The sequence below is a fragment of the Trifolium pratense genome, linkage group LG4 (assembly GCF_020283565.1).
Source record: "Trifolium pratense cultivar HEN17-A07 linkage group LG4, ARS_RC_1.1, whole genome shotgun sequence".
Taxonomy (NCBI): domain Eukaryota; kingdom Viridiplantae; phylum Streptophyta; class Magnoliopsida; order Fabales; family Fabaceae; genus Trifolium; species Trifolium pratense.
This window is the reverse complement of record NC_060062.1, coordinates 49,207,873-49,222,604: the sequence shown is the minus strand read 5'-3', so window position 1 is coordinate 49,222,604 and position 14,732 is coordinate 49,207,873. Positions and strand designations below refer to the sequence as shown.

Genomic DNA, 14,732 nt, shown 5'->3' with positions numbered 1-14,732 from the left:
ATAAATCATATCATATTTCATTTTTTTCAATTGTGTGATTTATTGATCCAACGGTAAAAATCAACTTGTACTTGTACATGATAAAATATATATGTCTCACTTATGCACCATATAATTGGCCTCTTATTTGACGCTTTTTTACATTAAGTTTGTCTTCTAGTAATAAGAATCTCCCAACTTTTTATACTAGCAATATTTCCAAAGATGCTTCTAATATTTTATAAAACAAGCATCTCAACTTCTTTTATTTATATAATGACACCGTCTTCATACCATTTTTTTTTATATATATAGCATTATTATAAGTGATATCTAGTTGAACCATAACTTAAGACCTTGCTACTTTGTTTTTCTTCATCAACATTGTTTAGAGAAAGAACAACAACAAAACAAGAGATATGTGGAATCTTTTGAGGGAAGAACTAGCATTCGTAGGGCAAAACTATTATGACATAACCATAGTCTTATTTATCTCTATAGGATTAACATATTTTGCTTCAAGAGCATGGAAAAGAGCTAAAACAAATAGAGAAGATATCCCTGGTCGACTTGGATTACCTCTTATTGGGGAGACTTTTTCTTTTCTTTCAGCCACTAATAGTACAAGAGGATGCTATGATTTTGTTAGACTTAGACGATTATGGTAAGTGAATTCCATCTTGATATATGTACATATTCAAGAATCCTCTAAAGTATATTGTGATTGATTATTGTTTTATCATTCAAGACTAAACTTTATTTTCATGTGATTCTAATCCTCAAGGCTTTAACAAGTAGGAAAAGTAAGAGTGATCATAACTGGCAAATTAGTATATTACATGTGCAAATTAGCTGTACAGTTGATTTTTTATAGTTGAATTTTTATACTAGCTTATAATGGAGTCAATTAGAAAATAATCATTCTGTCAAAAAAAAATCATTAATAGGTGTGTTATCATCTGAAAACACAAATCTAGATCATGCCTTTGTTAAGGGTCGGTGGAGTCTTCATTTAAAAGATAATCTAGTACTACTACCTCTGGTCCTTAATATAAGAGAAAACTTATATTAAGTATAAGAGGGTGTAGTATTTTGGGAATCTTATTATCTTGTATCGTCTGACCTCCCCTAGGATTTGGATCTCCTCCCTTCGCAAGACTCAACCCTCTTTTGGGTGTGTAGTTCCCATACAATATTTTTCCATGATTAGCGATCATTAGGTAAGCTACAAGGTGTCATGTTATGCAAGAGGGTTTCAGAGGGTGTTCGAGAGGAGCGACCGCACAGTGCACCAATATTTTAGGGGCACCATTTGTTTTTTACTTAGTGTGTAATGTGCGTGCGTGTGTTAAAATAATTAAAAATAATTATTATTATAACTAAATTTTAAAATAGACTTACACTCTTGTGATCTTGATAGTAAAATCCATTTGAAGAATTAAAAGTTATTAGAGAGATTCTAACAATTGAAAGTATAATCTTTATCTTTTCTTTCGCATTATATAACTTTATAGGACTTATAAAAAAATGTGACACCAAAATTATAACTTGCGCACCCAAAAAAACACCACTATAAATTCACCCCTCACCCCTTCACTTCTTACGCACAAAAGAAACACATCTTTCATTCCGTCTCTATCTCTAATCGACCATGGTTGCACAAACACATCTTGAATCTATCAAAACTCATTGGAATTTCCTTGATCTCTTTCAAACGAAGCTACTAAGAAAGTGAAGACTCAGATTTTTCCACCACCTTTGACAACGACAAGAGGATCAGAGTCTCTCATTGTTAGACCCCACCGTGAAAATGGAACGTTAGTGATTGAAGTCACAAAAGTATCTTGCTTTCAAGCTGATCGAAGCAATGGCCGTCCCCGCCTATGTTTTTTGACAAATCAAGAAGATGTTGATGATGATGATATGAAATACAAGCTGTTGAAGAAGAAACCTGCTTCAAAAAAAAAAAAAAGAAGAAAAAGAAACATAGGAGGAAGAACTAGGGTTGTTGGTGTAGTTTTTAGAGTTTTGGCTGATACGTGTGTTTTGTTTTGGCTCATAACGGAAACGGAGGAAAAACCAAACTCACATGACCCTCTCGAGTCTCGATGCAACCTATCTCTAACTACATCAACACAAGGAGTAGTAACCCAAACATAGTTATACCAACAGTAGGCTTATCAACAACTTTAAAAGAATTACTCAAACTTTGAATCCTTCCAATAACCATTCCAGCGAAAGCAGCAGCAACATTGGAAAACACCACCCTACTAACACTATTAACGCTGTCAACATCAACAATAGACGGAAACAACACCAAATCAGAAGTTCCAATGTAAGGTACTATTTGGCCACTAGCAACGGTTGACACAATGAGCTTAGGGATCCCAATCGGAAGAGACATGAACGGAGATGACAAAAGCGATGTACCTCCACTACCACTGACTCCGATAACGCCGGCACCCGGCGACACTCCCATCAGAACTAGATTTGTGCAAGAATTGTTTAAGCGGTTGGTAACCATTTGTCCCGGTCAGGATATTTTAAAATGGATTTGGTTCTGTTTTCGGATTTGGGTTTCTTAACTGGATATTTTGCACAGCCCTACTAAACACTATGAGGGTTCCGGATGGTGTTTGAGAGGAGCGACCGCATAGGACACCAATATTTTAGCGGCACCATTTTTTTTTACTTAGTGTGTGTAATGTGCGTGTGTGCACTCGCGTGTGCGTGCTTGTGTTAAAATAAATAAAATAATTATTATAACTAAATTTTAAAATAGATTTACATTCTTATGATCTTGATAGTGAAATCCATTTGAAGAATTAAAATAATCAGATGAATTCTAACAATTGAAAGTATAATCGTTAACTTTTCTTTCACATTATATAATTTTATATGACTTATACGAAAATATGACACAAAAATTATAGTAACTTGCATAATCTTAGGAACGACCCTTACGTAGCCGTTGAAAGTCATATCTACACTAACCGAATGATGTAATTAAAAAAATATTTGAAGGTGTGGGAGTTCCCTTCTCGCTCAGTCAAGCTCCGAATTTATCTCCAACTTGTATGTCAGTCAAGGTTGTCCTCCTTGTTTATGCTCACTAGATTCTTCATCTAGTAGAGCTTCTATTGATTAAGTGACTACTCTCCCATATGTTGTGGACTCAATCGTCTAGACCAACAATTTAGTACTGAACATAAGACCCTAGGCATTAAGCCAAAAAGATGAAGACATTTTATTTGACCGAGTGTCCAAACCATGGATTTGAATTCTCTCATTCACTTTCTCTCGTTCCTTTTCCTAACTCTCTACCACTCTCTTGATTTCATTCTCTCTCCTCATTAAAAAAATAATAATATAATCAAGAGAGTAGGATTAAGAAAGAGATAGAGACTTAGGAGAGAGGAGAGAAAAGATAAGGAGAGGATCCAATTTGCCTAACCATTGGGTACCAAACATAGCCCTCGAGCATTATGCCCCAAAAGACAAAGACCCTTTAGTTAACAAACACTTTAGAGGTTTACATTTCTCACCCTACCAGTTACTCGCGCGCCCTACGAATTTCTCATTTTATCCTTCCGCTACTTAAGTAGCGGACATGTAAAAAATGAGTAATTTTTGAGTTAAAAGCACCCTACCAAAATTTTTATAACGTCCGCTACTGAAGTAGCGGATGTTATAAAAATTTTGGTATGATGGTTTTAACTCAAAAAAATCTCATTTTTATAACGTCCAAGTATCGGACAAAATCCTGAAAGTCTCACATTTGAAGTACGAAATCTCACATTTGAAATACAACTTTCATATATAAACCAAAAAGTCTCAGTACAACTTTCATAAAAAGTCTCACATTTGAAGTACAACTTTCATATATAAAATAAAAATTCTCACAATACAACTTTCATAAAAAGTCTCACATTTAAAATATAACTTTCATATATATAAAGAAAAAAGTCTCACATTTGAAGTACAACCTTTATAAAAAGTCTCACAACTTTCATATTTGAAGTACAACTTTCATATAGTTAAAATATTACAAAAGTTACTAAAATGATAAATTTTTATAACATCCGCTACTTAAGTAGCGGACGTTATAAAAATCTTGGTAGGGTGTGAGATTTTAACTGTTTCAAAAACTAAAGAATTTTAACACATTCGTCACTTAAATGCCGGACAGTATTCCGAGCAAACAGGGGGAGTATGATAATTTCGTAGGGCGCGCCCCAGAATCAGCAGGATGGCAAAAGTAAAACTCAACATTTTAGCCCCCGTGCCTTATGCCCCAAAAGTATCTTAAGCTGAATAACCTTGATTATTTTCTGTAGAGTTTTAAAGCTGAACAGTCCTAAGCTGAATATTAGACCAAAGTATCTTTTAGACCACAATCATAATTAATTAATTAATTTTGGTTAAAACAATCATACTTATTATAAAGTTTTGTCAAAATTCCAATAATAAACTGGAAAAATGAGCACGGTTGATTTGATGTAAGTAGGCATGGGAGATGGTTCAAGACAAGGCTATTTGGCAAGGTCCACATATTTATTCCTAATCCTGAAGGTGCAAGGACAATATTTGCTAATGACTTTGGTCTATTCAACAAGGGTTATGTAAAATCAATGGCAGATGCCGTGGGAAAGAAAAGCTTATTATGTGTACCTGTTGAGAGCCACAAAAGAATAAGGCGTCTTCTATCTGAACCATTCTCCATGACTTCCCTATCTGCATTTATCACAAAATTTGACAAATTGTTGTGTGGAAGACTTCAAATACTAGAAGACAGCGGGAAGAGTTTCAAGGTGTTGGACTTCAGTATGAAGGTAAAAACAGTTTGCTTCAAATGCTATAAATGATGATGAAAAAGTATATTTTGAATTTTTTTCTGAAAGCACTCAAATGCAACAACATTAATTTAGATGGTAACTCAATCTATAAACATAAAACTCCAACATAATTGCTATGTAGGTTTTTATGTCGTCATGTTCGCATTGCAACCTCAATTGCAGATACATGAACCGTAATTGACTGCAATTTTTTACAACATCCAAGGATCACAATGCAGCTACAACTGTTATTTAAAACCCTAAAAAACCAATTTTAAGTTGACGTATATTGATATATGATATGACTCCTAACTCCTGTGAAATGTTTGACATATAAAGATGACATTTGATGCAATGTGTGGTATGCTGATGAGCATCACGGAGGATTCATTACTACGACAGATCGAGAAAGACTGCACTGATGTCTCTAATGCCATGTTGTCTTTCCCAGTCATGATTCCTGGAACCAGATACTATAAAGGCATCATGGTTAGTGATGTTAAACAATGTGATCTACTAGTTCTTTATTGTATGTAAATTAAAATGTACTACTAGTATTATGATTGAATTTCAGTGATTGAATCAGTTATTCACTTTCTATGAATACCGAATAATTTAAGGGAAAAAACAAACATCAGTTTTCTTTTTCTTTTATAAGTTTGAACTAAAGATGATAGCTGAAGCAGGCTCGTAAAAGGCTCATGGAAACCTTCAGAGAGATCATTGCTAGACGTAGGAGGGGAGAAGAGTCTACAGCGGACTTCCTGCAGTCCATGTTGCAGAGAGACTCATTACCAGCTGATCAAAAGCTTGATGACTCAGAGATTATGGATAATCTTTTGACATTGATAATTGCTGGACAGACTACTACAGCAGCAGCAATGATGTGGAGTGTAAAATTTCTACATGACAACAGAGATGCACAGGATATACTCAGGGTGAGGTGCTGCATAGTTATTATTATTATTATTGCAATATTATGAACCAAACAGATCTAGATTTAAAAAACATAATTTCAAATTTTCCATCCCTTTCATGTTTTCCCTTGCACGTTAGGAAGAACAATTGTCTTTAACCAAAATGAAGCCAGAAGGAGCTTCACTTAATCAGGAAGATATCAACAACATGCGTTATGGTTTGAAGGTTGGAATTTCGACTTAAAGAAACATTACATAACCTATAAATTGATTACCTGTTTTGTCTCCAAACTGATAGCACCTATGACAGAATTACTTAACTGTCAAGAATCTGTGTTCTCTACAGGTAGTTAAGGAAACGCTGAGAATGTCTAATGTCCTATTATGGTTTCCTCGCGTTGCACTTAACGACTGTACAATTGAAGGTAAACTACTCAACTCCTTTGGAAGATAATAAAATCAAGTTTACATTAAACTTAGCCTCAACCATTGGAAGGCTTTTATCATCAGTCTCTCTGGTGTTCATGGTTATGTTATTAACTATACAAATGGAAACAACAGGGCATGAAATAAAGAAAGGTTGGCATGTTAACATCGATGCAACTTGTATACATTACGACTCAGATCTTTTCATTGATCCATTGAAATTTAACCCACAAAGATTTGATGTAACTAGCTCCCTCTTCCTCTTTATTTTTCTTGATTGTTTTCTGCCATTGTTAGAAAATTATTTTACTTATTTATTATTTACATTTGCAGGAAATGCAAAAGCCCTACAGTTTCATACCTTTTGGATCAGGACCTAGGACTTGCCTTGGGATGAATATGGCAAAAGTGACAATGTTGGTCTTTTTACACAGATTAACTAGTGGTTACACGTGAGTTTTTTCTGCCATGCCAAAAATTTTATCCTTTTTTCTTGAACAAATGGAAGGGAATTAAAAGATACTGCTGTGTAGGTGGACCCTTGATGATTTAGATACTTGCTTAGAAAAGAAGGCACACATACCTAGACTAAGAAGTGGCTGTCCAATAACGTTGAAGTCCATAAGCAGGAGCATGCCAGAGGCATAAACAGGTGTCATGGAGATTTACAAGATAGCTAGTTCACCATGGGAAGACTTAAGAACGATGCAGAAGACAGCTGTGTATATGAATATCTGCAGACTTGTGAGATTTGAGGCAAACAGCATAACGTGAAATAAATCTGCTCAAGAATTATTAATGCATTCATTCATCAAATTTCTCCGCTACTTTCAAGAATTGATATTCCTAATCTACATAATTTGTATACTATAAATTAAATATACTATATATAATATTAATCGAGTATTTGATTCAAAAAATTATTAATAGAGTATAACTTAAGTTGCAAGTTAATCTGGTGGTGAAGGATCATGAGACCTGTTAAAACTTGGGGGTAAATCAACACAGAGAATAACCAGCAGCTCATTAGAATAGTACATGTGAGGAGAGAACTGCATTTTGTACTGTTTGAATAAATCAATCACATAACACATAACATAGATGGAGGATAAGGACTTCTTGTGTTTGAATATACGGAGTATGTATTAATCTGCACATTAAAACTCAAACGATGTCCACTACAATATTCCACAGAACAGAAAAGTACTCGAGTCATACCAAGCTGAATAGCGTAACTATGTGACACATTGGGATAAACTACTATAATCCAAATATTTGGACATCTAACAAACCTGAGCTTTTAAGTGACTTTTCTACTTCACAACTAATAGTCTATCAATTTGCATAGCGTGTTATATGTTTGCCGCAGGTGGACCCAACACCCAAGGAGTAAAGTGGATCAACACCCCTGCCTATTAGTTATGAGTAGGCCTTGTTAGGAAAGCTGTCAGAAATAGTTAATTAAGTAGCCTTCTATAAAAAGAGAAAGAAAATGTAAAGGAAGGCAGTTATGGTGACAATGGACCAACCAGGCTCCAAATTCCTGGAGTTTTCTTACCTAGGCATTATTGCATTTGTGCATTTTATATTGTCCTTATCCAGAGTATGAGTCTAATAAATAGAATTGTTTTTCTTTCTTCTGTTACTTCCAACTCTGTTAACACAATATATCCAGCATCGTCACTTCTGATGCAAGACGTGTCTGGTGACTGGCACAACACCGACACATGTGAAATTAATTCATTTTTTCAAATTTTTATTGGTGTCAGTGTCATTTGTTGTGCCCGGTGGTGTTTCATAGAACATGAACAATCCACGCTCCTTCATAGCTATATTCCTATATGTATTAGGGATCAAGATACTTTGAAGTTCAAGGTACACTATCAACAGCAAAAAGCATTGTTGATAACTGTGTTAGGCATAGATGACAAACTACAATCTGTTACATAACCCATCACTTGCACTTTATTCTTTAAACTGCACCCTTACATTTGCTTCATTATTTCCAAAATTTGTATCATTTAATACTAGATATCAAACAGTGACAAGCAGCCATTATTAGCAATGTAGTGTACAGAACACTGACATGATTAAAGTACATACACACATACATATTGAACCTCAATGAAGTGAAATTGACTTGTATTGTTTGACTGTACTTGTGATAGCCTGTTCCACTGGTAGTCTTTCCATGCTTGATGCCCCATAAAAACCATGGACTCCTTTGGTTCTCTTCAATATAAATTCTGCTTCTTGTGGACCAGAAATCGGGCCTGCACATTCCAGTACATTATTCTCAACTGGGACTAAATGTTGACAGACACAGACCGCTACTTTTAGACATTGAGAACAATGAGAAGTACGGTTAAATAACTATATCCTGATTCAGCCTTTCTAGTGGCCAAAAGTGATTAGGAAAAGAACTGGATGTTAAGCACACCAAGTAAGAACAAACACAATAACTTAACTTGTTCAAAAAAACAAAAACTTAACGAGGTTAGCACAATTTTGGTCACAACCATGGCAAAAAAGTAATTTGCCATTAACAATTACTACTCTCAATGGATCTCTCACCCAAAACACATTCAAGTAATAATTCTCACTGAAAAATCTTCCAAGAGAATTCCATAAAACTCCCCACTGCGTTTGGCATTTTTCACCGAAATCTTCCTGTGTACCATCCTCCTCAAACTCTGAACACACAATACAGCCTCCTATCCTATCTCCTTTCACTTTTTGGCTCAAAGCCTTCTCATTCCTTTTTACCGATACCCTTCTATTATAGCTCTATTTTAGAGCCAATATTCCCAACGATACATCATGTGTTCAGTTCTCATTTCCTCACCTTAGGCCAACTTCACATCCTATAATCAAGCCTTCTTTTTCTTTTCACCTGTTTTTCAACTTCCTCATAATATTTAATTATGTTCCATCTACAATTTAAGCCAAAACTCAATAGAAATATTGCAGCATGGATGAAATTATGATGATTCAGTACACGCACACAGCTTAAACTTCAGTTATTTGATGAAAAACATTCTAAACTGTCACTAGACCAATAATTTAACAACAGACAGGAGAACACTAAATTTACCTATCAAAATACATTAATACACAAACAAAAGGCTTCCAGGATATGTGCATACCTCCATGGCACAGCACAATAGTATTAGGATTGATCCTATGTGCTGCATCTGCAATAGCTTGTACAAGAACTACACTTTCGTCAAGTGAAACAGCTGTTTTTGCACCTATGGAGCCTGTTGTGGTTAGACCCATGTGGGCTACAATAATATCGGCGCCAACTTTAGCCATTTCAATAGCTTCGTGTTGATTGAATGCATACGGAGTTGTCAAGAGACCCATTTTATGAGCTTTTTCGATCATCTCAACTTCCAAGCTGTTGATTTAATATGAAAATGAATCATATTACAAGAGGTGTAACGGTCCAACTTAAGCGCTGTATTGAGAAATTTTCACATAACACCTACCTGTAACCCATTCCTGTTTCTTCAAGATTTTGCCTAAAATTACCATCATACAACCCAACAGTTGGAAAATTTTGTACCCCAGAGAATCCAGTAGACTCCACCTGTTTAAGGAAGTGATCCATTTGTCGGAAGGGATCAGTTGCACATACACCGGCAAGAACAGGCACCTTCTTTACCACCTGAACACGAAAGATCAGTATGTTAGACAGAGTGGGTAGCTCAACTGGTTAAACTAGTTGAGCTAACGGTTAAGGAGTTGAAGGTCCAGGGTTCAAGTCCTGACAAGGAGAAAAAACTAACATAACATTGTAAATATACATACTAACAATTTGCCATTCAAAAAAAAAAAAGTATGTTAGACAGAGTGAGAGATAAAGAGATTAATTGCTACCTTGACAAGGGAATTTATTATCACATTGGTTAATACTTTATTATAGCTAGCTGTGCCTGACCAAGAATTAGAAGACAACACTTTCTAAATTGTCACAAACCAACTCACCCAAAAGTTTAGGCTACAAGATTAGCCTTACAGCAGATTTCTAACCTTAACTTTCATGTCCCCCCTATCCATCGTCCTTCTTCAATTCCCTAAAACATCATCCGCATGTTCCAATCAAATTTGGCAACATTTAAATTTGTTTGTCTGTCCCACTTCTCACCTTTATTTAACAATGATCTTGAACATGTGTACGTTCAAAATTCAAATTACGAAGCATCTGAATCAACCACTCAAAGTGAAAAATACTTGAACAGAAGTTAGCAGTTGGACAAAATTTTATGTCTAAGAACAAAAGTATAGAAGAAAAAAAGAAGGCGTACTGGCAAAACTTCATTGGCCATGTCAAGGACAACAGCATTAGCATCAGCAAATGGTAACAACCCTGCTAATGAACCTCTCCCAGCCATCCGGAAGCGCCCTGAGTTGTACAATATTATTAAATCAACTCCTCCAGCTTCTTCAAACTTGGCAGATATCCCAGTCCCAGCACCAGCTCCTATTATAGGAATTCCTTTATCTATTTGATATTTAAATTGCTGTAATATTAGCTGTGTTTTCTCCAAAGTTTCTGCCAGTAGAAATGAAAACAGTACTTACAATGTTAGGCATAAAACTAATAATAATTTATTCTGGATTCAACAGAAGTTTAACACATAACGAAGCTATTGGCATTGAATTAGTACTTTTTCAGGCCAACATCCCAGCACTAATTAAATTTCATGGAAAAATTAACACGTATAGTGTGGAAAAAAGCAGAAAATACAATTCTTTATTGCATAATGGTAGCCATTGTTGGAAACCTGACAAGAGAATATGCATATAATTTGAAACGTGAACCACTAGAAAGTAAGAATTTAGTCACATCTAGAACTGTCATTAACAAAATATTTGTGAACAAGAAAAATATAGTGCAAATTAACCTGGTTTTGCATCTGGGAATTCACTAGGTGCATAGATAATGGTCCCGAAGCTTGATTTATTTGAAACAGAATCCTCACGGAAGTGTTCAACAGATTCAGGAATGACTACTGGTGGATGAGTAGAATCTTGACCAGTTTTCTCATTAACTTCTAAAAATGCATCAACTAGTGCATTTGCAAATTCAAGGTCATTAATATGATGGGGATACACCTTCACCTGCACAATACACAACTTTGTTCCTTAAAAATCCTCCTGCAAAAAGTAAAAAAATATCCTACCAAAATTAAAACTTTACAGTTCACAATGTGTTAAATAACACCGTTGAGAAATTATATACCTTTCGAATATCATCAGTCTTGATAAGCCTCTGTAATTCATGAAGAAGTGTACCAGTTGCCTCGGGATCATAAAAAGGCTTACCCAGTGCATCTAAAGCAGATATACCCTTTTCTGGAAGGCAAACACAAATCTTAGACGATGACCTGTTCAGTTTATTTGCTATGAAATCAGCAATTTTTCTGTTCTCATCCACTGTTGTTCGCATAAGTGAAACCTGGAAAGGGAATCAATTGATTTATTATATTAGAATGAAGACAAAACCAGCCATTTGAACACGTCAAACATCTTTAACTCCAGTGAATTATAAAATGCATTTTGAATAGTCCAATATAAGATTAATGATATGTCCTGCTTTAGTCAACATAGCAGGACAGCAGGGAAATGTGTCACCGATATCAAATATGCATAATAAAAGTGAGAGAGCAATCATGGCATGCATGAGTAGTTTTCAAGCAAAAACAAAACAGAACACCTATTCATGTAGAGTAATTGTAATTGTCACCTAAGTCACCTGCTTATTGTGTTCATATATATTCCTCTGCTGAAAATTCTGCGGTATGGTATCTTTTGCTCCAAAGTTCACCATATCTAATGCTCCCACACTAAGGACCAGGGGGATTTTCTTCTCTATTATGACATCAAAGCGAGAACTGTCGCAAGCCATTACGCCTCCAACTATATAGTCTGCTACCTCTGTTGTTGTAATGTCCAAAACTCCCTAAGCAAAATAAAAGAAAGGAATACCCATAAAAAAAATACAAATAGAGGAAGAATTGCATAAAGAAGACTCTGAAACAAAACAAACAGAATACAAGTGACTCCACAAAGCTCATTACAGTTTATTTTGTGTCCCATACAATTATGTCAATGAAAGTTAAGTGTCTGCTTATTCAAAACAGCCTATTTATACACACAAATTTAAAATAACCTGAATAAGTGTTTGGTAACCATGAGGGGAAAAATGAAATTTGCAATCTCTATCCCTATAAATCTATGATATCATAATAAGCAAGCTGTTCAAGCAATCGTATCGATGTATGTATAATATAATAGGTTTTGACCATGCTACTCAAATTTGTGATAAGTTTCAAAACAAAACACATTACTAAGAAGTGAGTTTCTAAATTCAGAAAAGACAAACCAACTTATTACCCTAATCATCCAAAGCAGCTACAAAGTTCCAATACTTTAAAACAAAACAAAAAAACATATCACTATCATCAACTAACTAAAATTACATTATTGAATGAATGCATATAAACTTAGCTATACTCTAAAGTCTAAACTACCTGTATAAATCCCTCTCTAATCAAATTCTCCATAGCTCTACCACCAACCCCAGTTGCATGAAAAACCAAACTTTCGTAACCCTCTTGATGCAACCTATCTCTAAGAGCATCAACACAAGGAGTAGTAACCCCAAACATAGTTATACCAACAGTAGTCTTATCGACAACTTTAGAAGAATCACTCAAACTCTGAATCCTTCCAACAACCATTCCGGAGAAAGCAGCAGCAGCATTGGAAAATACCACCCTACTAACGCTATTAATGCCGGCAACATCAACGATAGACGGAAACAACACCAAATCAGAAGTTCCAATGTAAGGTTCCGTTTGGCCACTGGCGACAGTTGACACAATGAGCTTAGGAATCCCGATCGGAAGAGACGTGAACGGAGATGACAAAAGCGATGTACCTCCACTACCGCCAACGCCGATTACGCCGGCAACACTCCCATCGGAGTTAGATTTCTGCAAGAATTGTTTAAGCGCTTGGCTCATAACGGAAACGGCTTTTCCTCTATCTTGTGGAAGAAGCGTGGATTCATAGGATGAGATAACATCGTTTCTTGAAACGAATGTGAAATCTGGTAGTGGTTTTGGTTCGTTTGGACCGGTGGAAACATCAACGACGATGATGTCTAGTTTGGGGGAAGTGTGATTGGAGAAGCGGTGGAGATTGGAGCGAAGTGAATCGGAGAGGAAACGGAGTTCGTTGAGCTTGGTGTCTAGGGTTCCGACGCAGAAAATGCGAAGAGTGGTGGTGCTTGTGGTGTGGTGTGCCATCGAAATTTAGTCGATCGAGAGTGAATGGAAATGGATGAAACCGTTACTACTGCTACCTTACTTAGAGTCGGTAGGTAGGTAGGTAGGTAGGTGTGTAGATAAAGTAATAATGGTGAGTAATTCAGTTCGTTCTGATGTGGTGTTTGGTTTTGGTGGGAGTATCACACGCCACTGTGGCACTCGCCGGAGTTTCAAACTGTCAAGTAAAAGGAAGACAATAATTAGCGGTGGCAAAATAAGTTACTACTCCTTCTCCTGTGTTGAAATTGAAATTGATATATGTGTTGAGAAATTTAAATATTTAATTATTTATTAGGTACTAATAGGATGATAAAATTACTAATCTAGTTATAAGCTGCAAATATTAAATTAAAACTTAAGGAAATTATGAGAGTAGAAGAGTTAGATGTATTCATATCATTCATGAAAGGTGCATTTTACATTGAACATAAAGTGGCTTTTTATACTAGTAAAGCCATGAATAAAAACAAATTAAATTTACTATTCTAAGTTGACAAAGATAGATAATAATCTATATTACTATTTTAAGTTGACATTATCCATGAATATTTCAACATTAATAGTGAAACATCTCTTTCACCTTAATTTGATGATTTATTTAATTACTTATAACACTCCCCCTTTGAAATATTCATCATAGTGCTCCATTTAATTTTGTTGAGAAGAATGTGATGGGAACATACGTTGCCTCGTTAAAAACCTTATTAGGAAAAACTCATTGGGATAAAAACCTCAATAAGGGAAAAAGAGTACAACATTATGCTCCCCCTTAACCAAGCCTAGGTAATTCTTCTTCAAATGTCTCGAAGGTGACGCATTCCAATACTTCGTACGTGTTTCTTGAAGACTGATGTGGAAAGTGCCTTTGTAAAGAGATCGGCCACATTTTCACTCGAACGAATGTATTGAATATCAACCTCTTTGTTTCTTTCTAGCTCTTGTGTGAATGAGAAGAATTTTGGAGGGATGTGTTTGGTTCTATCACTTTTGACGTAACCTTCTTTCATCTGAGTAACACATGAAGCATTGTCTTCATACAAAATTGTTGGATTCTTATCAGTTGGTAAACCAGACGTTCCTTGGATATGTTGAGTTACTGATCTCAACCATCTACATTCTTTGCTAGCTTCATGGAGGGCAATTACTTCAGCATGATTTGAAGAAGTTGCTACAAGTGTTTGCTTTTGAGATCTCCATGATATTGCGGTGTCACCATATGTAAACACATATTCAGT

General features: G+C 35.5%; 2 protein-coding genes across 2 annotated transcripts; one reads left to right on the top strand and one right to left on the bottom strand.

The window, feature by feature from the left end:
* Positions 1 to 145: 145 nt before the first annotated feature.
* On the top strand, positions 146 to 7,084 carry LOC123921364 (cytochrome P450 90A1-like). Its single transcript, XM_045973871.1, has 9 exons — positions 146 to 643; positions 4,487 to 4,811; positions 5,154 to 5,303; positions 5,501 to 5,752; positions 5,871 to 5,957; positions 6,078 to 6,156; positions 6,293 to 6,399; positions 6,491 to 6,609; positions 6,691 to 7,084. The coding sequence occupies exons 1-9, from the start codon at positions 399 to 401 to the stop codon at positions 6,803 to 6,805; spliced, it is 1,479 nt and encodes a 492-aa protein (XP_045829827.1). The 5' UTR covers positions 146 to 398; the 3' UTR covers positions 6,806 to 7,084.
* Positions 7,085 to 8,019: 935 nt separating this feature from the next.
* LOC123921363 (toMV susceptible protein tm-1(GCR26)) lies at positions 8,020 to 13,752 on the bottom strand. The gene is made up of 8 exons (XM_045973870.1): positions 12,697 to 13,752; positions 11,919 to 12,125; positions 11,406 to 11,621; positions 11,068 to 11,284; positions 10,468 to 10,715; positions 9,649 to 9,827; positions 9,304 to 9,557; positions 8,020 to 8,430 (listed from the first exon to the last, which is right to left on the bottom strand). The coding sequence occupies exons 1-8, from the start codon at positions 13,474 to 13,476 to the stop codon at positions 8,279 to 8,281; spliced, it is 2,253 nt and encodes a 750-aa protein (XP_045829826.1). The 5' UTR covers positions 13,477 to 13,752; the 3' UTR covers positions 8,020 to 8,278.
* Positions 13,753 to 14,732: the final 980 nt, after the last annotated feature.

Excerpts from the sequence above, each read along its gene's own strand:
- LOC123921363 (XM_045973870.1), bottom strand. The coding sequence starts at position 13,476 with ATGGCACACCACACCACAAGCACCACCACTCTTCGCATTTTCTGCGTC. Across the intron at positions 10,716-11,067 it reads ATTCCCAGATGCAAAACCAG|AAACTTTGGAGAAAACACAG; the intron begins GTTAATTTGCAC and ends TTCTACTGGCAG. Across the intron at positions 9,828-10,467 it reads TGGCCAATGAAGTTTTGCCA|GTGGTAAAGAAGGTGCCTGT; the intron begins GTACGCCTTCTT and ends TTTCGTGTTCAG.
- LOC123921364 (XM_045973871.1), top strand. The coding sequence starts at position 399 with ATGTGGAATCTTTTGAGGGAAGAACTAGCATTCGTAGGGCAAAACTAT. Across the intron at positions 6,400-6,490 it reads TTAACCCACAAAGATTTGAT|GAAATGCAAAAGCCCTACAG; the intron begins GTAACTAGCTCC and ends TTACATTTGCAG. Across the intron at positions 6,610-6,690 it reads AGATTAACTAGTGGTTACAC|GTGGACCCTTGATGATTTAG; the intron begins GTGAGTTTTTTC and ends ACTGCTGTGTAG.